This window comes from Oncorhynchus clarkii, unplaced genomic scaffold (genome assembly GCF_045791955.1).
Source record: "Oncorhynchus clarkii lewisi isolate Uvic-CL-2024 unplaced genomic scaffold, UVic_Ocla_1.0 unplaced_contig_13801_pilon_pilon, whole genome shotgun sequence".
In the NCBI taxonomy this organism is placed as follows: domain Eukaryota; kingdom Metazoa; phylum Chordata; class Actinopteri; order Salmoniformes; family Salmonidae; genus Oncorhynchus; species Oncorhynchus clarkii.
Window position 1 is genome coordinate 1 of NW_027258523.1, and position 26283 is coordinate 26283.

The following is a 26283-nucleotide window of genomic DNA, read 5'->3' on the forward strand; positions in this document are numbered from 1 at the left end:
ATACTGTAGTAAACATGGTCTACAGTACATACTGTAGTAAACATGGCCTACAGTACATAGTAAACAGAGTCTACAGGACATACTGTAGTAAACAGTCTACAGGACATACTGTAGTAAACAGTCTACAGGACATACTGTAGTAAACAGTCTACAGGACATACTGTAGTAAACAGTCTACAGGACATACTGTAGTAAACAGTCTACAGGACATACTGTAGTAAACAGTCTACAGGACATACTGTAGTAAACAGTCTACAGGACATACTGTAGTAAACAGTCTACAGGACATACTGTAGTAAACAGTCTACAGGACATACTGTAGTAAACAGTCTACAGGACATACTGTAGTAAACAGTCTACAGGACATACTGTAGTAAACATGGTCTACAGTACATAGTAAACATGGCCTACAGGACACACTGTAGTAAACATGGCCTACAGGACATACTGTAGTACACGTGGCCTACAGTACATACTGTAGTACACGTGGCCTACAGTACATACTGTAGTACACGTGGCCTACAGTACAAACTGTAGTACACGTGGCCTACAGTACAAACTGTAGTACACATGGCCTACAGTACAAACTGTAGTACACGTGGCCTACAGTACAAACTGTAGTAAACGTGGCCTACAGTACATACTGTAGTAAACATAGCCTACAGTACATTGTAAACAGAGCCTACAGTATATACTGTAGTAAACATGGCCTATATTACATACTGTAGTAAACATGGCCTATATTACATACTGTAGTAAACATGGCCTACAGTACATACTGTAGTAAACATGGTCTACAGTACATACTGTAGTAAACATGGCCTACAGTACATAGTAAACAGAGCCAACAGTACATACTGTAGTAAACATGGCCTACAGTACATACTGTAGTAAACATGGCCTACAGTACATAGTAAACATGGCCTACAGTAAATACTGTAGTAAACATGGCCTACAGTACATACTGTAGTAAACATGGCCTACAGTACATACTGTAGTAAACATGGCCTACAGTACATACTGTAGTAAACATGGCCTACAGTACATACTGTAGTAAACATGGCCTACAGTACATAGTAAACAGAGCCTACAGTACATACTGTAGTAAACATGGCCTACAGTACATACTGTAGTAAACATGGCCTACAGTACATAGTAAACATGGCCTACAGTACATAGTAAACATGGCCTACAGTAAATACTGTAGTAAACATGGCCTACAGTACATACTGTAGTAAACATGGCCTACAGTACATACTGTAGTAAACATGGCCTACAGTACATACTGTAGTAAACATGGCCTACAGTACATACTGTAGTAAACATGGCCTATATTACATACTGTAGTAAACATGGCCTACAGTACATACTGTAGTAAACATGGCCTACAGTACATACTGTAGTAAACATGGTCTACAGTACATACTGTAGTAAACATGGCCTACAGTACATAGTAAACAGAGCCTACAGTACATACTGTAGTAAACAGAGTCTACAGTACATACTGTAGTAAACATGGCCTACAGTACATACTGTAGTAAACATGGCCTACAGTACATACTGTAGTAAACATGGTCTACAGTACATACTGTAGTAAACATGGTCTACAGTACATACTGTAGTAAACAGAGTCTACAGTACATAATGTAGTAAACATAGTCTACAGGACATACTGTAGTAAACAGTCTACAGGACATACTGTAGTAAACAGTCTACAGGACATACTGTAGTAAACAGTCTACAGGACATACTGTAGTAAACAGTCTACAGGACATACTGTAGTAAACAGTCTACAGGACATACTGTAGTAAACAGTCTACAGGACATACTGTAGTAAACAGTCTACAGGACATACTGTAGTAAACAGTCTACAGGACATACTGTAGTAAACAGTCTACAGGACATACTGTAGTAAACATGGTCTACAGTACATAGTAAACATGGCCTACAGGACATACTGTAGTAAACACGGCCTACAGTACATACTGTAGTAAACACGGCCTACAGTACATACTGTAGGAAACACAGCCTTTATAATAAAGTGGCTAATTCCTTACATAAGGGAGAGCAGGCCATGTCCAGACTTTATCTGTGACCTCAAGTACTCATTAACTCTGTCTTCATTGATTTTTCTGGGTTGCATAAGTCATGGGCAGAAACTTCAGTCCGTGACACAGTATTAATGATGAACACCCAGAGGTTCACTGGTAAGCCACGTTTTCCTCTGGATCCATCCCAGTTGGTATTCTGTGTCCACTTGTGGAATCTCTCTTCGGTTACACATCCTTGGAAGAGCAGAACTGCATAACGGTCTGGGTGGTGTCGTGGAAATTTCCTTCATTACCAAATGATGAGAGAGCAAATCACACACCAGTCAGAGTTATGCTTAATCTTATGCTTAATCTTCACCTTTAATAATAATTAAGCTTTTGTAATAGCATTTTGACTTTCAACAGTTCAGTATCTCTAATGAAAAGTTGAGAGTGGTCAACATAATGGCAACTGGGATCCTTTATAGAAAAGATCCACCCCCCCTAGTCGACATGACAAACTACACAAAGAAAGACTTCAGAGAGGAATATCCCCTTGCCAGACAGAATTGGCTATAAATTATCGTTCAGTTTGGTCTCCTAAACAAAGCTCTTATCTCGTCCTTGGTACAAAATGGTACCAAGACATTACCCCCACCCAATGATATATATCAAATTGTCATTTTAGATACTCCCATCCTAAATACAACCAATTCTGGACAAGCTCACGGAGAGGAAAGTGAGCCTCTAGGTCAAGATAGGGCAACGAGAGAGGGAACATAGAATGGTTCCAGACACTGCCATCCTCCTCTCCCCAATGGGAAAAGTAGGGCGTGACAGCACACAGACACAGTGGAGCCAAGAGATAATTCGTTCCCCATCAACCATCCCTTCACATGGTTTAAAATATATGTTTACACATGATGACACCTTGACCTCTCCCCTCTCTGCGGCCCAAGCAACTTAGTCCTGACAGAGAACAGATAACTGCAAATGGCCACCACTATAGTACAACAAAATATATTCTTATGAGAAATAACTCATCAGCATATCATGAAAATAAAACATCTTATCTATGTATCCAATTAATTCTGATTAATCCCCAACAGTGGCCCTTGCTGTGCCTGGCTTCGCAGTTCGTCAAGTTCTGTTGTCAGAAGAGGAATGGAAATGTCAGGGTGAACCTGACGATCTCGCCACATATGAGCAGAATGGTACCGCCCTGAGCCACCATTGATTACAGTGGCCTATGATAGAAATGGTAGATCAATTAAGCATTAAAAGTGACTCCAACACACAAAAGCTGAGTACAGAAACACATGTTAAGAATCTAGCAAAACTAACTGCTTTCTTGGGAATCATGCGTTTTTTTCGGTGCGGCCCGTTGTCCAGCCCTTTGTCCACTGATCTCCACGGATGGTTGTCGGCATGGTTGTATGCTCTGCAAAAACACATTCACGTCTTTAGTACACAATTATCGATTTTATTACACAGTATGCCTAGACATTGATAGGCTATATATATAAACATTTTTAAGAGTACAAGGACAGAGAGCTGTTTGGCATCTGTGTTGGCTCTAAGACCATTTAACACTTCAACTAAGGCTGTTTCTGTGCTGTGGTGGGCACCAAAACTAGATAGGATTTTTTTTTAAACATTTGGCAATTAAAAAAAAAACAATGTAGCTGTTGGAACACCAACTAATCCAGAACTCTGCTTAAGAGGTTGCAGATTGGCCGATAATGTCTAAGAGCTGAGGAATCTAGATTCCTTTTCCCCAGAAAGGGTTTCACCATAACAGATTTTAGTGCAGTGGGGAAAGTGTCTGTGAACAGGGAGTGATTAACAACAACTTGTACTTCTTCTGATATACAATTAAAAACTGTTTTGAGGAAGGTGGTGGGGATAGGATGGAGAAGGCAGGTAGAAGGTGGTGGGGATAGGATGGAGAAGGCAGGTAGAAGGTGGTGGGGATAGGATGGAGAAGGCAGGTAGAAGGTGGTGGGGATAGGATGGAGAAGGCAGGTAGAAGGTGGTGGGGATAGGATGGAGAAGGCAGGTAGAAGGTGGTGGGGATAGCATGGAGAAGGCAGGTAGAAGGTGGTGGGGATAGCATGGAGAAGGCAGGTAGAAGGTGGTGGGGATAGGATGGAGAAGGCAGGTAGAAGGTGGTGGGATAGAATGGAGAAGGCAGGTAGAAGGTGGTGGGATAGAATGGAGAAGGCAGGTAGAAGGTGGTGGGGATAGGATGGAGAAGGCAGGTAGAAGGTGGTGGGGATAGGATGGAGAAGGCAGGTAGAAGGTGGTGGGGATAGGATGGAGAAGGCAGGTAGAAGGTGGTGGGGATAGGATGGAGAAGGCAGGTAGAAGGTGGTGGGGATAGGATGGAGAAGGCAGGTATAAAGTTAAGTTGTGATGTCACTTTCCTGAACACGTCTGTATCGACCAGGGAAAATAAATCCATATTTCCTTTGTGTGGTAGTCTACTACACATATCATCAGACTTCTAGTCAGGTCTTGACTGATACCCAGTCTAATGTTGAATCTTATCTCTGAAATATGGTGCATTTAGATGTGTAGAGTTCACATAGGTTTGCGGGGGTAGGATTTTCATTCAGTATTACCCTGAGCTGTGGGCAACAAGGTAGTATAAATCCATCAGATAAAGCAACATAAAAAATAGAGGATATGTCAATAGAAAACCCCTTGGTAACAACCAGGTCCAAAGTATGGCTGTGGTTATGGGTGGGCCCAGAAGAAAGCCCCTTGGTAATAACCAGGTCCAGTAGAAAGCCCCTTGGTAATAACCAGGTCCAGTAGAAAGCCCCTTGGTAATAACCAGGTCCAGGGTATGGCTGTGGTTATGGATGGGCCCAGTAGAAAGCCCCTTGGTAATAACCAGGTCCAGCGTATGGCTGTGGTTATGGGTTGGCCCAGTAGAAGGCCCCTTGGTAATAACCAGGTCCAGAGTGTGGTTATGGGTGGGCCCAGTTGAAAGCCCCTTGGTAATAACCAGGTCCAGAGTATGGCTGTGGTTATGGGTGGGCCCAGTAGAATGCCCCTTGGTAATGACCAGGTCCAGGGAATGGCTGTGGTTATGGGTGGGCCCAGTAGAAAGCCCCTTGGTAATAACTAGGTCCATAGTATGGCTGTGGTTATGGGTGGGACCAGTAGAAAGCCCCTTGGTAATAACCAGGTCCATAGTATGGCAGTGGTTATGGGTGGGCCCTGTAGAAAGCCCCTTGGTAATAACCAGGTCCATAGTATGGCTGTGGTTATGGGCGGGCCCAGTAACATGTTGGATAAAGTCCATATAGCTAAAAAGATTCTTAAATTCAACAGTCAGTCTCTTTTTCAACATGAATATTAAAATCACCCAACACAATGATTTTATCATAGATCTAAAGGACAATAGACAATAGTTCAGAGAAATCAGTAAAGATAGTGGGCTATACAGTGTTATGGCCAGCACCGGTGGCTGACATTTAAACAGTATAACATGATGCTCTGCTCTGGTGGCTGACATTTAAACAGTGTAACATGATGCTCTGGTCTGGTGGCTGACATTTAAACAGTATAACATGATGCTCTGGTCTGGTGGCTGACATTTAAACAGTATAACATGATGCTCTGGTCTGGTGGCTGACATTTAAACAGTATAACATGATGCTCTGGTGGCTGACATTTAAACAGTATAACATGATGCTCTGGTCTGGTGGCTGACATTTAAACAGTATAACATGATGCTCTGGTCTGGTGGCTGATATTTAAACAGTATAACATGATGCTCTGGTCTGGTAGCTGACATTTAAACAGTATAACATGATGCTCTGGTCTGGTGGCTGATATTTAAACAGTATAACATGATGCTCTGGTGGCTGACATTTAAACAGTATAACATGATGCTCTGGTCTGGTGGCTGACATTTAAACAGTATAACATGATGCTCTGGTCTGGTAGGCTGACATTTAAACAGTATAACATGATGCTCTGGTCTGGTGGCTGACATTTAAACAGTATAACATGATGCTCTGGTTTGGTGGCTGACATTTAAACAGTATAACATGATGCTCTGGTCTGGTGGCTGACATTTAAACAGTATAACATGATGCTCTGGTCTGGTAGGCTGACATTTAAACAGTATAACATGATGCTCTGGTCTGGTGGCTGACATTTAAACAGTATAACATGACGCTCTGGTCTGGTGGCTGACATTTAAACAGTATAACATGATGCTCTGGTCTGGTGGCTGATATTTAAACAGTATAACATGATGCTCTGGTCTGGTGGCTGACATTTAAACAGTATAACATGATGCTCTGGTCTGGTGGCTGACATTTAAACAGTATAACATGATGCTCTGGTCTGGTGGCTGACATTTAAACAGTATAACATGATGCTCTGGTCTGGTAGGCTGACATTTAAACAGTATAACATGATGCTCTGGTCTGGTGGCTGACATTTAAACAGTATAACATGATTGTAACGGTTTTCTTTATGAGAAGGAGAGTCGGACCAAAATGCGGCGTGTAGATTACGATCCATGTTTATTGTGACTATAGCAACACAAATCTAAATACAAACAGTGCAAAATAATAAATGTAATGAAAACCGAAACAGCCTAAACTGGTGCAAACTAACACTAAGGACAGGAACAATCACCCACAAACACACAGTGAAACCCAGGCTACCTAAATATGGTTCCCAATCAGAGACAATGACGAACACCTGCCTCTGTTTGAGAACCATATCAGGCCGAACATAGAACTAGACAAACTAGACATGTAACATAGAATGCCCACTCAGATCACACCCTGACCAACCACAACATAGAAATATACAAAGTAAACTATGGTCAGGGTGTGACAATGATGCTCTGGTTTGGTGGCTGACATTTAAACAGTATAACATGATGCTCTGGTAGCTGACATTTAAACAGTATACCATGATGCTCTGGTCTGGTGGCTGACATTTAAACAGTATAACATGATGCTCTGGTGGCTGACATTTAAACAGTATAGCATGCTCAAAATACCCAAAGTCACCAAGCCAAATATTCTTACAACTGAAAGCATTACTAAAAATAGAGGTTGTCTCCACCCCACACATAGACGTATCAGAGCAGTAGATCTGTGTCTGTTTGAGGTTGTAGCTGTATGTGAACAACATCATGTTAAACACCTCTGTTCCTCTGTCACACATTTCACATATATTTTTGGTCATTTAACTCTTGTCCAGAGCAACTTACAGCAGTGAGTTGATACATTATTGAACTTTTTCCTGTACTGGTCCCCCGTGGGAATCAAACCCACAACCCTGCATTGCAAGGGCCATTCTCTACCAACTGAGCCACACTGGAAACAGACAAACACACAAACACACACAGACAGATTGGGGTGTATAAATGTATCTAACTACACATTAAACACTGAGACCTGTTGGGGTCTATAACTGTTCCTGTGGTGTTGGAGGTCTTCACTGTAGCAGACAGGATCAGCTCCTCTGTCCCTCACTCATCTCTCTCTCCTCTCTCTTTACCTCGTGACCCTGTTCATCAGAACATCATGGTGTTGGAGGTCTTCACTGTAGCAGACAGGATCAGCTCCTCTGTCCCTCACTCATCTCTCTCTCCTCTCTCTTTACCTAGTGACCCTGTTCATCAGAACATCATGGTGTTGGAGGTCTTCACTGTAGTAGACTGGATCAGCTCCTCTGTCCCTCACTCATCTCTCTCCTCTCTCTTTACCTAGAGACCCTGTTCATCAGAACATCATGGTGTTGGAGGTCTTCACTGTAGTAGACTGGATCAGCTCCTCTGTCCCTCACTCATCTCTCTCCTCTCTCTTTACCTAGTGACCCTGTTCATCAGAACGTCATGGTGGATGGAAAAAGATGCTCTCTTCAGCAGCGGTGAATAACCACAACCCTGTCAGTCCATCTCTGTACTTCTCCTTTCTCTTCTCTCTGATGTGAAGACTTCATTACTACTAACAGAAGGAAAGTTGTAGTGTTATGTCCATGATGAATGATGTAAAGACTTCATTACTACTAACAGAAGAACAGTTGTAGTGTTATGTCCATGATGAATGATGTAAAGACTTCATTACTACTAACAGAAGGACAGTTGTAGTGTTGTGTCCATGATGATTGTTGGAAAGGCTTAATTGTGTTTTATATTGAGCTGCTCTGTTATATTCTGTGTGTTCATGTGAAATTGGAAAGTGTATTTTTCTATAATGTCGTTGTGGGTGTTTATCTTGAGCAACACCGTTGTATGGCTGCCAACTTGTCAAATAAAGCTTCCTAAAATGTGTTAGAAAATGTGTCAGTTTGTCACTTTCATGAGTTTGGAGAAATAACATGTTCCACTACTGAAGACATTGTCTCTAATCTAGTGGAGAAATAACATGTTCCATTACTGAAGACATTGTCTCTAATCTAGTGGAGTAATAACATGTTCCACTACTGAAGACATTGTCTCTAATCTTCTGGAGTAATAACATGTTCCACTACTGAAGACATTGTCTCTAATCTAGTGGAGTAATACCATGTTCCATTACTGAAGACATTGTCTCTAATCTAGTGGAGTAATAACATGTTCTAATACTGAAGACATTGTCTCTAATCTAATGGAGTAATAACATGTTCCACTACTGAAGACAGTGTCTCTAATCTAGTGGAGTAATAACATGTTCCACTACTGAAGACATTGTCTCTAATCTAGTGGAGTAATAACATGTTCCACTACTGGAGATCTGGGTTGTGCCTTTAAATTTCTAGAAAATGAACGACTAAGGAAGTATGTTTCACTTCTCTTTGTGACTTCTCTAACCCCAAACCCCGGCCTGGTCTGAGGGGTCTGTTTCACAAGCATTCCCCGAAGTCTTGCGATATTGTCCCTCTGAATTTAGCCATATCTGGTGGGTTTTAGCACCATCAGAGAAGGTTTAAATGTACAGACTGAGGTAGGTGAAGATCACTGTATCACTAACCCTAATGCTCAGACTGAGGTAGGTCCAGATCACTGTATCACTAACCCTAATGCTCAGACCGAGGTAGGTCCAGATCACTGTATCACTAACCCTAATGTACAGACTAAGGTAGGTCCAGATTACTGTATCACTAACTTCAACCTTCTTCAACTCTAACTTCAATTATGTCCCTAAATTCAAGCCCAATCCTAATTTCAACTCTAACCCTTAAACCTTAACTTCAAAATGAATAGTTTGTTATGAATGATGTAACATGTTGTGGTTGTTAATAATGATGTAACATGTTGTGTTATGAATGATGTAGCATGTTGTGTTATGAATGATGTAGCATGTTGTGTTATGAATGATGTAGCATGTTGTGTTATGAACGATGTAGCATGTTGTGTTATGAATGATGTAGCATGTTGTGTTTGTTAATAATGATATAACATGTGTTATGAATTATGTAGCATGTTGTGTTATGAATGATGTAGCATGTTGTGTTATGAATGATGTAGCATGTGTGTGTTAATAATGATGTAACATGTTGTGTTATGAATGATGAAGCATGTTGTGTTATGAATGATGTAGCATGTTGTGTTATGAATGATGTATCATGTTGTGTTATGAATGATGTAGCATGTTGTGTTATGAATGATGTAGCATGTTGTGTGTGTTAATAATGATGTAACATGTTGTGTTATGAATGATGTAGCATGTTGTGTTATGAATGATGTAGCATGTTGTGTTATGAACGATGCAGCATGTTGTGTTATGAATGATGTAGCATGTTGTGTTATGAATGATGTAGCATGTTGTGTTATGAATGATGTTGCATTTTGTGGTTGTTATGAATGATGTAGCATGTTGTGGTTGTTTTGAATGATGTAGCATGTTGTGTTATGAATGATGTAGCATGTTGTGTTATGTTGATGTAGCATGTTATGTTTGTTATGAACAATGTAGCAAGTTGTGTTTGTTATGAACGATGTAGCAAGTTGTGTTTGTTATGAACAATGTAGCATGTTGTGTTTGTTATGAACAATGTAGCAAGTTGTGTTTGTTAAGAACAATGTAGCATGTTGTGTTTGTTATGAACGATGTAAAATGTTGTCTTTGTTATGAATGATGTAGCATGTTATGCTATGAATGATGTAGAACGTTGTGTTTATTATGAAATGTAGCATGCTGTGTTTGTTATGAATGACGTAGCATGTTGTGTTTGTTGTGAATGACGTAGCATGTTATGCTATGAATGATGTAGCATGTTGTGGTTGTTATTAATGATGTGGCATGTTGTGTTATGAATGATGTACCATGTTGTGGTTGTTATTAATGATGTGGCATGTTGTGTTATGAATGATGTACCATGTTGTGGTTGTTATTAATGATGTGTTATGTTGTGTTATGAATTATGTAGCATGTTGTGGTTGTTATGAATGATATGGCATGTTCTGTTTGCTATGAATGATGTAGCATGTTGTGTTTGTTACAATTGATGTAGAATTTTGTGTATGTTATGAATGATGTAGCATGTTTAGATTGTTATCAATGATATAGCATGTTGTAATGTTAATTAAATAAGAGTGATGTGGCATGTTGTGTTTGTTATGAATGATGTAGCATGTTATTTAATGAATGATGTAGCATGTTGTGTTATGAATGATGTCACATGTTGTGTTATGAATTATGTAGCATGTTGTGTTATGAATGATGTAGCATGTTTTGTTTGTTATGAATGATGTCACATGTTGTGTTATGTTGATGTAGCATGTTGTGTTTGTTATGAATGATATAGCATGTTGTTTGCTATGAATGATATAGCATGTTGTTTGCTATGAATGATATAGCATGTTGTTTGCTCTGAATGATGTAGCATGTTGTTTTTATTACAATTGATGTAGCATTTTGTGTATGTTATGAATGATGTAGCATGTTTTGTTTGTTATCAATGATGTAGCATGTTGTAAAATTAATGATGTAGCAAGTCATGTTAAGAAATGTAGCATGTTGTGCTTGTTATGAATTATGTAGAATCGGCGTCCTATATCGCAACAAAGCATCCTTCACTCATGCTGCCAAACATACCCTCGTAAAACTGACCGTCCTACCGATCCTCGACTTCGGTGATGTCATCTATAAAATATCCTCCAACACTCTACTCAACAAAATGGATGCAGTCTATCACAGTGCCATCCGTTTTTTCACCAAAGCCCCATACACTACCCACCATTGCGACCCGTAAGCACTCGTTGGTTGGCCCTCGCTTCATACTCGTCGCCAAACCCACTGGCTACAGGTTATCTACAAGTCTCTGCTAGGTATAGCCCGCCTTATCTCAGTTCACTGGTCACCATAGCAGCACCCACTCGTAGCACGCGCTCCAACAGGTATATCTCACTGGTCACCCCCAAAGCCAATTCCTCCTTTGGTTGTCTTTCATTCCAGTTCTCTGCTGCCCATGACTGGAATGAATTGCAAAAATCTCTGAAGCTGGAGACTCACATCTCCCTCACTAGCTTTAAGCACCAGCTGTCAGAGCAGTTTCCAGATCACCTGTACTTAGCCTATCTGTAAACAGCCTATCTATCTACCTACCTCATCCCCATACTGGTAAATACTGGTATTTATTATTTTGCTCCTTTGCACCTCCGTATCTCTACCTGCACGTTCATCTTCTGCCGATCTACCATTCCAGTGTTTAATTGCTATATTGTAATTACTTCGCCACCGTGGCCTATTTATTTCCTTAACTTAACTCACCTCATTTATTATTGTTATTGACTTATTGACTGTATGTTTTGTTTACTCCATGTGTAACTCTGTGGTGTTGTATGTCGAATTGCTAAGCTTTATCTTGGCCAGGTCGCAGTTGCAAATGAGAACTTGTTCTTAACTAGCGTACCTGGTTAAATAAAGGTGAAAGAAAAAAAATGAGAGAAAAAAAAACATGTCGTGTGTTTTGTTTGTTATGAACGATGCGGCATGTTATGTTATGAATGGTGTAACATGTTATGTTATGAATGATGTAACATGTTGTTTGTTATGAATGATGTAACAACCAGAACCCATAGGGCATTTCTCAGCGGTGGCAGTTCTGGTGAGGTACGTAGACCCCGCTCCACCTCTGGCTCGGCCCACTTAGGTGGCGGGGACCCACGCCGCCGAACCCTCGTAGCGGGCCTCGGACTGGGGACCCTCATTGCGGGGGCCGGATTGGAGACCCTTGTAGTGGACTGGAGGGCGTCGCTGGAGGGTCCGGACTGGAGGGCGTTGCTGGAGGATCCGGGCTGGAGGGCGACTCTGGAGGGTCCGAACTGGAGGAGGACTCTGGAGGGGGGAGACGCCGAGACAGCCTGGAGCGTGGGGCTGCCACAGGGCCCACCAGGCTGGGGAGAACTACAGGAGGCCTGGTGTGTAGAGGAGGCACAGGATGAACAGGGCTGTGGGGGAGCACTGGAGCTCTGGTGCGCAGCCTTGGCACCACTCCTCCAGGCTGAATGACCACTTTAGCCCGGCCCCTCCAGAGTGCAGGCACAGGTCGAACCGGGCTGTGGGAGAGCACTGGAGATCTGGTGCTTAACACTCGCACCTCTGCTCCATTAGGCTCAATGCCCACTTTCGCCCAGCACCGGCGGAGCGCAGGCATAGGACGAACTGAACCCTCCCAACGCCCCGGAGACACAGTACGCAGAGCCGGTGGAGGATACCCTAGGCCGAAACGACGCACCGGAGACCAAACACGCTGAGCTGGCACAATCCGCCCTAGCTGGATGCCCACTCTCGCATGGCACTTGCGGGGGTTTGGCATATAGCGCTCCGGGCTATGAGCGCACACTGGAGACACCGTGCGCACTACGCAGCTTCCGTTAAGCAGGTCTGCTGACTCCGCCAATCTCCCTGCTGCCTCTCTGCGCTGCCTTACCTCTTATCGTCGCCTCAGCTTTCGCTGCCTCTAGTTCTTCCTTCGAGCGGCGATATTCCCCAGCCTGTCTCCAGGGTCCCTGTCCGTCCAATATCTCCTCGCAAGTCCAGGAGTCCTGAACCCTCTGCTCCTCGTTACCACGCTGCTTGGTCCATTTGTGGTGGGTAGTTCTGTAACGCTCGTCTGATGAAGAAGGAGTGAACCAAGGTGCAGCGTGGTACGTGTTCATAATAATTTATTAAACCTGAAACACTGAAACAAAATAACAAAGTAGAACAAAATAAAACAGTTCTGTCTGGTGCAAACACAAAACAGAAAACAACTACCCACAAAAACCAGGTGGGAAAAAGCTACCTAAGTATGGTTTTCAATCAGAGACAATGATAGACAGCTGCCCATGATTGAGAACCATATCCGGCCAAACACAAAGAAATACAAACATAGAAAATGAACATAGACTGCCCACCCAAATCACACCCTGACCAAACCAAAATAGAGACATAAAAAGCTCTCTACAGTCAGGGAGTGACATATTATTAGTGATCAGGTTAGTAAAATGAGCCCATCTGGCATTTATAATGGCCAGAATATCAAAATGAACCTGCAACTTTGACTCCCACTTTCCCTCTGCCTTTCTGCAATTTCTCTTTAATTTATTAGTTTCCTCACTCATCCAAGGGCCTCTCCATTTGGATGTGACCTTGTTCAACTTTACTGCAACTAAGGCACCAATGTTTGCCATTGATTTACAGTGTTTTTATTTAATTAATGTTTGTACTGGCAAAAAGTTAGTAAAAAGTGGTGATCAGATTAAGCAACATCAACAATAGAGGATATGTCAATAGAAAGCCCCTTGGTAATAACCAGGTCCAGAGTATGGCTGTGGTTATGGGTGGGCCCAGTAGAAAGCCCCTTGGTAATAACCAGGTCCAGAGTATGGCTGTGGTTATGGGTGGGCCCAGTAGAAAGCCCCTTGGTAATAACCAGGTCCAGAGTATGGCTGTGGTTATGGGTGGGCCCAGTAGAAAGCCCCTTGGTAATAACCAGGTCCAGAGTATGGCTGTGGTTATGGGTGGGCACAGTAGAAAGCCCCTTGGTAATAACCAGGTCCAGAGTATGGCTGTGGTTATGGGTGGGCCCAGTAGAAAGCCCCTTGGTAATAACCAGGTCCAGAGTATGGCTGTGGTTATGGGTGGGCACAGTAGAAAGCCCCTTGGTAATAACCAGGTCCAGAGTATGGCTGTGGTTATGGGTGGGCACAGTAGAAAGCCCCTTGGTAATAACCAGGTCCAGAGTATGGCTGTGGTTATGGGTGGGCCCAGTAGAAAGCCACTTGGTAATAACCAGGTCCAGAGTAGCTGGTCTGGAGGCTGACTTTTAAACAGTCTAACATGATGCTCTGTTCTGGTGGCTGACATTTAAACAGTATAACATGATGCTCTGGTTGCTGACATTTAAACAGTATAACATGATGCTCTGGAGGCTGACATTTAAACAGTATAACATGATGCTCTGGTCTAGTTGCTGACGTTTAAACAGTATAGCATGATGCTCAGAACACCCAAAGCCATCATGCCAAATGTCCTTACTGATAGCATTACTAAAAATAGAGGCTGTCTCCACCCCACACATAGACGTATCAGAGCAGTAGATCTGTGTCTGTGTGAGGTTGTAGCTGTATGTGAACAACATCACCCATTGTTAAACACCTCTGTTCCTCTGTCACACATTTCACATATATTTTTGGTCATTTAACTCTTGTCCAGAGCAACTTACAGTAGTGAGTTGATACATTATTGTACTTTGTCCTGTACTGGTCCCCCGTGGGAATCAAACCCAACTGAGCCACACTGGAATCAGACGAACACACAAACACACACAGACAGATTGGGGTGTATAAATGCATCTACAGTGCCTTGCGAAAGTATTCGGCCCCCTTGAACTTTGCGACCTTTTGCCACATTTCAGGCTTCAAACATAAAGATTTAAAACTGTATTTTTTTGTGAAGAATCAACAACAAGTGGGACACAATCATGAAGTGGAACGACATTTATTGGATATTTCAAACTTTTTTAACAAATCAAAAACTGAAAAATTGGGCGTGCAAAATTATTCAGCCCCCTTAAGTTAATACTTTGTAGCGCCACCTTTTGCTGCGATTACAGCTGTAAGTCGCTTGGGGTATGTCTCTATCTGTTTTGCACATCGAGTGACTGAAATTTTTTACCATTCCTCCTTGCAAAAAAGCTTGAGCTCAGTGAGGTTGGATGGAGAGCATTTGTGAACAGCAGTTTTCAGTTCTTTCCACAGATTCTCGATTGGATTCAGGTCTGGACTTTGACTTGGCCATTCTAACACCTGGATAAGTTTATTTTTGAACCATTCCATTGTAGATTTTGCTTTATGTTTTGGATCATTATCTTGTTGGAAGACAAATCTCCGTCCCAGTCTCAGGTCTTTTGCAGACTCCATCAGGTTTTCTTCCAGAATGGTCCTGTATTTGGCTCCATCCATCTTCCCCATCAATTTTAACCATCTTCCCTGTCCCTGCTGAAGAAAAGCAGGCCCAAACCATGATGCTGCCAACACCATGTTTGACAGTGTTCAGGGTGATGAGCTGTGTTGCTTTTACGCCAAACATAACGTTTTGCATTGTTGCCAAAAAGTTCAATTTTGGTTTCATCTGACCAGAGCACCTTCTTCCACATGTTTGGTGTGTCTCCCAGGTGGCTTGTGGCAAACTTTAAACAACACTTTTTATGGATATCTTTAAGAAATGGCTTTCTTCTTGCCACTCTTCCATAAAGGCCAGATTTGTGCAATATACGACTGATTGTTGTCCTATGGACAGAGTCTCCCACCTCAGCTGTAGATCTCTGCAGTTCATCCAGAGTGATCATGGGCCTCTTGGCTGCATCTCTGATCAGTCTTCTCCTTGTATGAGCTGAAAGTTTAGAGGGACGGCCAGGTCTTGGTAGATTTTCAGTGGTCTGATACTCCTTCCATTTCAATATTATCGCTTGCACAGTGCTCCTTGGGATGTTTAAAGCTTGGGAAATCTTTTTGTATCCAAATCCGGCTTTAAACTTCTTCACAACAGTATCTCGGACCTGCCTGGTGTGTTCCTTGTTCTTCATGATGCTCTCTGCGCTTTCAACGGACCTCTGAGACTATCACACTGCAGGTGCATTTATACGGAGACTTGATTACACACAGGTGGATTGTATTTATCATCATTAGTCATTAAGGTCAACATTGGATCATTCAGAGATCCTCACTGAACTTCTGGAGAGAGTTTTCTGCACTGAAAGTAAAGGGGCTGAATCATTTTGCACGCCCAATTTTTCAGTTTTTGATTTGTTAAAAAAGTTTGAAATATCCAATAAATGTCGTTCCACTTCATGATTGTGTCCCACTTTTTGTTGATTCTTCACAAAAAAATACAGTTTTATATCTTTATGTTTGTAGCCTGAAATGTGGCAAAAGGTCGCAAAGTTCAAGGGGGCCGAATACTTTCGCAAGGCACTGTAACTACACATTAAACACTGAGACCTGTTGGGGTCTATAACTGTTCCTGTGGTGTTGGAGGTCTTCATTGTAGTAGACTGGATCAGCTCCACTGTCCCTCTCTCATCTTTCTCCTCTCTCTTTACCTAGTGACCCTGTTCATCAGAACGTCATGGTGGAAAGAAAAATATGCTCTCTTCAGCTGTGGTGAATAACCACAACCCTGTCAGTCCATCTCTGTACTTCTCCTTTCTCTTCTCTCCTTCCCTTTTCACACCAACGGACTTATCTTTAGACTCTGCGGCCGCCATCAACAGCATCAGCAACTGAGAGGTGTGAAATTTCCACAACAGAGCTAATTTTTCTTTTTTTTTTTTTTTTTTGGAGGCTATTTTATAGATGACATCACCGAAGTCGAAGATCAGTAGGATGATCAGTTTTACGAGGGTTTGTTTGGCAGCATAAGTGAAGGATGCTTTGTTGCGATATAGGAAGCCGATTCTAGATTTAATTTTGGATTGGAGATGCTTAATGTGAGTCTGGAAGGAGAGTTTACAGTCTAACCAGACACCCAGGTATTTGTAGTTGTCCACGTATTCTAAGTCAGAGCCGTCCAGAGTAGTGATGCTGGACGGGCGAGCAGGTGCGGGCAATGATCGATTGAATAGCATGTATTTAGTTTTACTTGCGTTTAAGAGCAGTTGGAAGCAACGGAAGGAGAGTTGTATGGCATTGAAGTTTGTCTGGAGGTTAGTTAACACAGTGTCCAAGGAGGGGCCAGAAGTATACAGAATGGTGTCATCTGCGTAGAGGTGGATCAGAGAATCACCAGCAGCAAGAGCAACGTCATTGATGTATACAGAGAAAAGAGTCGGCCCAAGGATTGAACCATGGGGCACCCCCATAGAGACTGTCAGAGGTCCAGACAACAGGCCCTCCGATTTGACACAATGAACTCTATCAGAGAAGTAGTTGCTGTCGAGTCTGCCAATAAGAATGTTGTGATTTACAGAGTCGAAAGGCTTGGCCAGGTCGATGAATACGGCTGCTCAGTAATGTCTCATCGATGGTGGTTATGATGTCGTTTAGAACCTTGAGCGTGGCTGAGGTGCACCCATGACCAGCTCTGTAACCAGATTGCATAGCGGATAGTGGAGAAGGTATGGTGGGATTCGAAATGGTCAGTAATCTGTTGGTTAACTTGGCTTTCGAAGACCTTAGAAAGACAGGGTAGGATAGATATAGGTCTGTAGCGGTTTGGGTCTAGAGTATCACCCCCTCTGAAGAGGGGGATGACCGCGGCAGCTTTCCAATCTTTGGGAATCTCAGATGATACGAAAGAGAGGTTGAACAGGCTAGTAATAGGGGTTGCAACAATTTCGGCAGATAATTTTCAGAAAGAGAGGCTCCAGATTGTCTAGCCCGGCTGATTTGTAGGGGTCCAGATTTTGCAGCTCTTTCACAACATCAGCTATCTGGATTTGGGTAAAGGAGAAATGGTGGGGGCTTTGGCGGGTTGCTGTGGAGGGTGCCGGGCAGTTGACCGGGGTAGGGGTAGCCAAGTGGAAAGCATGGCCAGCCGTAGAGAAATGCTTATTTATCGGTGGTGACAGTGTTTCCTAGCCTCAGAGCAGTGGGCAGCTGGGAGGAGGTGCTCTTATTCTCCATGGACTTTACAGTGTCCCAGAACTTTTTTGCGTTAGCACTACAGGATGCAAATTTCTGTTTGAAAAAGCTTGCCTTAGCTTTCCTAACTGCCTGTGTATATTTGTTCCTAACTTCCCTGAAAAGTTGCATATCATGGGGTCTATTCAATGCTAATGCAGAACGCCACAGGATGTTTTTGTGCTGGTCAAGGGCAGACAGGTCTGGAGTGAACCAAGGAATATATCTATTCCTAGTTCAAAACATTTTGAGAGGGGCATGCTTATTTAAGATGGTGAAGAAGGCACTTTTAAAGAATAGCCAGGCGTCATCTACTAACGGGATGAGGTCAATGTCATTCCAGGATACCCCGGCCAGGTCGATTAGAAAGGCTTGCTCGCAGAAGTGTTTCAGGGAGCGTTTGACAGTGACGAGGGGTGGTCGTTTGATCGCAGACCCACTGCAGGCAATGAGGCAGTGATCGCTGAGATCTTGATTGAAAACAGCAGAGGTGTATTTGGAGGGCGAATTAGTTAGGATGACATCTATGAGGGTGCCGTGTTTACTGATTTGGGGTTGTACCTGGTAGGTTCATTGACAATTTGTGTGAGATTGAGGGCATCAAGCTTAGTCTGTAGGATGGCCGGGGTGTTAAGCATGTCCCAGTTTAGGTCACCTAGTAGCACAAGCTCAGAAGATAGATGGGGGGCAACAATTCACATATGGTATCGAGGGCACAGCTGGGGGCAGAGGGAGGTCTATAGCAAGTGGCAACAGTGAGAGACTTGTTTCTGGAAAGGTGAATTTTTAGAAGTAGAAGCTCAAATTGTTTGGGTACAGACTTAGATAGTAATATAGAACTCTGCAGGCTATCTTTGCAGTGGATTGCAACACCGCCCCCTTTGGCAGTTCTATCTTGGCGGATAGTTAGGAATGGATATTTCAACGTTTTTGGTGGTTTTCCTAAGCCAGATTTCAGACACGGCTAAGACATCTGGGTTGGCCGAGTGTGCTAAAGCAGTGAGTAAAACAAACTTAGGGAGTAGGCTTCTAATGTTAACATGCATGAAACCAAGGCTTTTACGGTTGTAGAAGTCAACAAATGAGAGAGCCTGGGGGATGGGAGTGGAGCTAGGCACTGCAGGACCTGGATTAACCTCCACATCACCAGAGGAACAGAGGAGAAGTAGGATAAGGGTACGGCTAAAGACTATACGAACTGGCCGTCTAGCACGTTCGGAACAGAGAGTAAAAGGAGCAGGTTTCTGGGCACGATAGCATAGATTCAAGGCATAGTGTACAGACAAAGGTAAGGTAGGATGTGAGTACATTGGAGGTAAACCTAGGTATTGAGTAATGAAGAGAGAGATTTAGTCTCTGGAGATGTTTAAACCAGGTGATGTCATCGCATATGTAGGAGGTGGAACAACATGGTTGGTTAAGGCATATTGAGCAGGGCTAGAGGCTCTACGGTTAAATAAGACAGTAATCACTAACCAGGACAGTAATGGACAAGGCATATTGATATTAGAGAGAGGCATGTGTAGTCAAGTGAACATATGGGTCCAGTGAGTGGTTGGGCTGGCTGGGGACACATCGATTCAGACAGTTAGCAGGCCGATGCTAACAAGCTAAAAGTTAGTAGGCCGGGGCTAAACAAGCTAGCAGCTAGTAGACCGGGGCAAGCTATCAGTTAGCAGGCCAGGTTAGCAAGCAAGCAGTTAGCATGGGCTAGCAGTTACAGACCGGGCAGGTAAGCTAGCAGTTAGCAGGCCAGGCCGGCAGCTAGCAGTTAGTAGACCGGGGCAAGCTAGCAGTTAGCAGGCCCGGTTTAGCAAGCAGTTAGCAGGGGCAAGCAGTTAGCAAGGGCTAGCAGTTAGCAGACCGGTTTAGCAAGCAAGCAGTTAGCAAGGGCTGGCAGTTAGCAGACCGGGGAGGCAAGTTAGCAGTTAGCAGACCGGGCCCGGCAAGCTAGCAGTTAGCCAACCGGGTTAGCAAGCAAGCAGATAGCAGGGGCTAGAAAGTTAGCCTTTGGGGGACATCGCGATGGGGATAAATCTGTTCTTGCCTCTTCGTGCGGTGACGTCGATAGACCAGTCGTGGCATTAGTAGGGTTCCAAGTAGCTCTAGGTAGCTAGCAGGCCTAGCAGGTTAGCATAACGGGCCTTCAGCGGGCGTCGTGCCTGAGGGGCCTGTTGGGAGTCCTCGGGCAGATTATGTCGGTATTCCAGTCGTAGGGGACCTGCGGGGTTCCATGCCCCGTACCGGCTGTAGAAGGGGCCCGGATATTGTAGCCCAGGAGTATACTTCGGTGGTAGCACAGGAGCCCTGGAAACGCTAGCCAGGAGTCATCATCCGGTATTGCGGTTAGCTAGTTGTGAAGACCCAGATGAAAATGGTCAGTTTGCGGTAGGAATCCGGGGATAAAAATAACAGGTCCGTTATGCTCTGGTTAGAGTCACGTTGTTCGAACTGACGAGAGCTTTCCGAGCTGAAGGTTAGCTGAAGACCGCTGGCAATGTTTTGCTGACTGATAGCTGGTAGTTAGCTGGCTAGCTTCAGTTGAGGGATTCCAGATCCGAAGTAAATATAAATACTTTAGGAAAAAAAAGCAGATCCACACCACATTGGGTGAGGCGGGTTGCAGTTGAGTATTTAGATTGAGGTTTATGGAAATATTTTAAAGGACATGCGACGAAATTGATGCAAAACGATATATACAAGGGACACGACAGGACAAAGACGTCTGACTGCTACGCCATCTTGGATTCGAAAACGAGATGGCAGTGTTCCATGTGTTGTATCCTGACTTGTCCACTAGATGGCAGTGCTCCATTTGTTGTATCCTGATGTGTCCACTAGATGGCAGTGCTCCATGTGTTGTATCCTGATATGTCCACTATATGGCAGTGCTCCATGTGTTGTATCCTGATATGTCCACTATATGGCAGTGCTCCATGTGTTGTATCCTGATATGTCCACTATATGGCAGTGCTCCATGTGTTCTGACTTGTCCACTAGATGGCAGTGCTCCATGTGTTGTATCCTGATCTGTCCACTAGATGGCAATGTTCCATGTGTCCACTAGATGGCAGTGCTCCATGTGTTGTATCCTGATATGTCCACTAGATGGCAGTGCTCCATGTGTCCACTAGATGGCAGTGTTCTACGTGTTGTATCCTGATATGTCCACTAGTTGGCAGTGCTCCATGTGTCCACTAGATAGCAGTGTTCCACGTGTTGTAATGGTGTGATGCTGAACACTGTGATGCATCTATTACATTCCCTGGCTGCAGACATGAATGAAACTTTAAATAGAAGTTGTCCCTAACCACAGATCTAGGATCAGATTACTCTACCTACAATCCTGATGCCATGCTATCAAATCAAATAACAGTGTATTTGTCACATGCTCCGAATACAACAGGTGTCGACCTTGACCGTGAAAAGTTTACTTACAAGCCCCTAACCAACAATGTAGTTCAAGAAATAGAGTTAAGAAAATATTTACTAAATAAACTAAAGTAAAAAAGAAAATATAAAGTAACACAATAAAATTACATAACAATAACGAGGCAGGGGGTGCCGGTACCAAGTCAATATGTGGAGATACAGGTTAGACCAGGTAATTTATACTGTAGGTAGGGGTAAAGTGACTATGATATATAGATAATAAACAGTAGTACAGGTTATACCAGGTAATGTATACTGTAGCTAGGGGTAAAGATACTATGATATAGATAATAAACAGTAGTACAGGTTATACCAGGTAATTTGTACTGTAGGTAGGGGTAAAGATACTATGATATAGATAATAAACAGTGGTACAGGTTAGACCAGGTAATTTATACTGTAGGTAGGGGTAAAGTGACTATGATATATAGATAATATACAGTGGTACAGGTTAGACCAGGTAATTTATACTGTAGGTAGGGGTAAAGTGACTATGATATATAGATAATATACAGTGGTACAGGTTAGACCAGGTAATTTATACTGTAGGTAGGGGTAAAGAGACTATGATATATAGATAATATACAGTGGTACAGGTTAGACCAGGTAATTTATACTGTAGGTAGGGGTAAAGAGACTATGATATAGATAATAAACAGTAGTACAGGTTAGACCAGGTAATTTGTACTGTAGGTAGGGGTAAAGATAATATGCAGCAGTGCAAAACAAATGTAAATGTCCGGGTGGCAATTTTATAAATTTTTCAGCAGTCTTATAGCTTGGGGGTAAAAGCTGTTAAAAGAAGCCTTTTGGACCCAGACTTGGTGCTCCGGTACTGCTTGTCATGTGGTAACATGGAGAACAGTCTAAGACTTGATGACTGGAGTCTCAACCCATTTTATGGGCTTTCCTCTGACAACGGCTGGTATATAGGTCCTGGATGGCAGGAAGCTTGCTTCCCCAGTGATGTACTGCGCCATACGCACTACCCTCTGTAGTGCCTTGCTGTCGCAGGCCGATCAGCTGCCATACTAGGTAATGATGCAACCAGTCAGGATGCACCCGCTGCACTACAGCCCCGTCGATGTTAATGAGGGCCTGTTCTGCCCTACTTTTCCTGTAGTCTACGATCCTCTCCTTTGTCTTGCTCACATTGAGGGGAGCTTGTTGTCTTGGCACTATACTGCAGGTCTCTGACCTCTTCCCTATAGGCTGTCTCATCGTCGTCGGTGATCAGGCCTACCACCGTTGTGTCGTCAGCAAACTTAATGATGGTGTTGGAGACCTGCGTGGACAATCAGTTGTGGGTGAACAGGGAGTACAGGAGGGGACTAAGCATGCACCGCTGTGGGTTCCCGGGGTTGAGGATCACTAAGCTAAGGACCCGGGGACTAAACACTTCCCTCTAAAACTGGATCCTGGACTTCCTGACGGGCCACACCCAGGTGGTAAGGGTAGGCAACAACACATCTGCCACGCGCGGCACTATGGTGTTGAACACTGAACTGTAGTCAATGAACAGCATTCTCACATAGGTGTTCATTTTGTCCAGGTGGGAAAGGGCAGTGTGGTGTGCGATTGAGATTGCGTCATCTGTGGATCTGTTGGGGCGATATTCCAATTTGGGTAGGTATAGGGTTTCCGGGATGATGGTGTTGATGTGAGCCATGACGAGCCTTTCAAAGCACTTCATGGCTACATGAGTGCTACTGGGCGGTAGTCTTTTAGGCAGGTTACCTTCGCATTCTTGGGCACAGGGACGATGGTGGTCTGCTTGAAACGTGGGTATTACAGACATGGTCAAGGAGAGGATGTACAAAAACACACAATAGCACAATTGGTTAGGGGACTGTAAAACGGCAGCCATTCTCCTCTCCTCTCTTGACACCGACAACAGTGTCTGCTCAGTGTTTATGGAAACAGTGTTGATTGTTGTGTTGTGACAAGGTAGGGGTGGTATACAGAAGATATCCCTATCTGGTAAAAGACCAAGTCCATATTATGGAAAGAACAGCTCAAATAAGCAAAAAGAAACAACAGTCCATCATTACTTGACGACATTAAAACCTCTAGTGACTCCTCATCACGCATGAGGGAGCGTAATCATCGACTGACACTAATTAGCATAACGCAACGGACTTACATATTCCTAGAAAATATTCCTATTCATGAAAATCACAAGTGAAATATATTGAGACACAGTTTAGCCTTTTGTTAATCACCCCGTCATCTCCGATTTTCAAAATATGCTTTACAGCCAAAGCTAGACAAGCATTTGTGTAAGTTTATCGATAGCCTAGCATAGCATTTTGTCCAGCTAGCAGCAGGTAACTTGGTCACGGATATCAGAAAAGCAATCAAATTAAATCGTTTACCTTTGATGAGCTTCGGATTTTTTCACTCACGAGACTCCCAGTTAGATAGCCAATGTTCCTTTCTTCCAAAAATATTATTTTTGTAGGCGAAATAGCTCCGTTTGTTCTTCACGTTTGGCTGAGAAATCAACCGGAAATTGCAGTCACAAAAACGCCGAAAAATATTTCAAATTAGCTCCATAATATCGACAGAAACATGGCAAACGTTGTTTATAACAATCCTCAAGGTGTTTTTGAAATATCTATTCGATAATATATCCACCGGGACAATTAGCTTTTCAGTAGGACCGATTGGAATAATGGCTACCTCTGTATTTTACGCGAGAATCTCTCTGGGAGCATCAGGTGACCACTTGCGCAATGTCGCGCGTTATTTTTCCAAAAATGAAAATACTGCCCCCTAGTCACAAAAGGTTATTAAGGTCAGTCAATAAAACCACATATCTATTTTTTTCTTTCTATAAGGCAGCTCCAAAATGCAAGTGTTTCAGCTCAGTGCTTTCTTTGGTGGTGGTGAGGCAGCCAGCAGAAAATACATAGCGTAGGGGTTGGTAATGTTCTGTAGTTGCGCCGTGATTGGCTCAGTGTTCTGTCACTCATAGGGACACAACGTCACAGCAAAATCTACAGGGAGAGCTCAAAAATTCAAGCCCCTTGGGTGCTACCATAGAGTTACATTAGAAGTGCCATCCAAGAAGGCTCAAGGTCATTGACCACAGATATAATGACATCAAATCATGTTATATCTACCATAGCTTTGGCTGCACTGTTCATTCCAAGTCGGGATCTACTGCCTCTTTCTAGAGCTCCGACCTGAAGATAACTTATGTCATGATTCAACCTTGTTTTTTTTCAGAATTCCCAGTTGTCTTGAAAGCACCATTACTTTGATGAGAAAATTTGCCCCCAAGAAGGACTGCCGTGCCACCTCCAAAAATGTTTTGTATGCTGCTGCATAAATTATGTAACCTGCCAGGTACTAGATATGTATACTGTAGCTAAGAAAGTCATCCTACGTGTATGTTGGGTAATAAGTTGTTCCTCACCCAAATAATTTGGTCTATATCCCCCTCATAATGTAGCCTACTGTTCTGACTTGGTGGTGTAGCCTATAGCCTGTTTAAGAGGAATGTCATCATCAAATATAGTAAGAGCTTTCATTGTCTGCTTATATGCTCCCTTTTCTTATCCTACTGTTCTGACTTGGTGGTGCACGTGTAGCCTATAGCCTGATTAAGAGAAATGTTATCATCAAATATAGTAAGAGCTTTCATTGTCTGCTTATATGCTCCATTTTATTCTACGACTTGGTGTTCAGGGAGAATACTGTAAGAGCGGCCTACATAGAGGTATGTGACTAGGGAGAATACTGTAAGAGCAGCCTACATAGAGGTATGTGACTAGGGAGAATACTGTAAGAGCGGCCTACATAGAGGTATGTGACTAGGGAGAATACTGTAAGAGCGGCCTACATAGAGGTATGTGACTAGGGAGAATACTGTAAGAGCGGCCTACATAGAGGTATGTGACTAGGGAGAATACTGTAAGAGCGGCCTACATAGAGGTATGTGACTAGGGAGAATACTGTAAGAGCGGCCTACATAGAGGTATGCGACTGTAGGTGGAGTGAAAAAGGTATGTGACTGTAGGTGGAGGTAAAGAGGTATGTGACTGTAGGTGGAGGTATGGGACTGTAGGTGGAGGTAGAGAGGTATGGGACTGTAGGTGGAGGTAGAGAGGTATGTGACTGTAGGTGGAGGTAAAGAGGTATGTGACTGTAGGTGGAGGTAAAGAGGTATGTGACTGTAGGTGGAGGTAAAGAGGTATGCGACTGTAGGTGGAGTGAAAAAGGTATGTGACTGTAGGTGGAGGTAAGGAGGTATGTGACTAGGTGGAGGTATGTGACTGTAGGTGGAGGTAAAGAGGTATGGGACTGTAGGTGGAGGTAAGGATGACAGAGGCAGAATATATTACCCTTAACCCGGTATTTATTTCCTTCACACAGTAATTTGGGGGAAAAGGGGCTGGACCAAAGCAAAGAAAGTAAAAGTGAAGGAATCCCCTCCTACCTATCTACCTACTACTGACCTATCTTAGCACCACCTGGCGCACTAGCCAAAATACAGGGGAGGGTCCTACCTATCTACCTACTACTGACCTATCTTAGCACCACCTGGCGCGCTAGCCAAAATACAGGGGAGGGTCCTACCTATCTTAGCACCACCTGGCGCACTAGCCAAAATACAGGGGAGGGTCCTACCTATCTACCCACTACTGACCTATCTTAGCACCACCTGGCGCGCTAGCCAAAATACAGAGGAGGGTCCTACCTATCTACCCACTACTTACCTATCTTTGCACCACCTGACGCGCTAAC

At 43.4% G+C, this 26283-nt stretch overlaps 1 protein-coding gene across 1 annotated transcript in view; it reads right to left on the reverse strand.

The window, feature by feature from the left end:
* Window positions 1-12142: 12142 nt before the first annotated feature.
* Window positions 12143-26283, reverse strand: part of LOC139397174 (Fc receptor-like protein 5) — a 46411-nt gene continuing 32270 nt past the window's right edge. The window contains exons 9-14 of the mRNA XM_071144044.1: window positions 23269-23301; window positions 22684-22816; window positions 18448-18569; window positions 16678-16760; window positions 12594-12825; window positions 12143-12331 (exon numbers count right to left, since the gene is read on the reverse strand). Of these exons, the coding sequence (XP_071000145.1) occupies window positions 12143-12331; window positions 12594-12825; window positions 16678-16760; window positions 18448-18569; window positions 22684-22816; window positions 23269-23301 (792 nt within the window). The remainder of the gene's footprint in view (window positions 12332-12593; window positions 12826-16677; window positions 16761-18447; window positions 18570-22683; window positions 22817-23268; window positions 23302-26283) is intronic.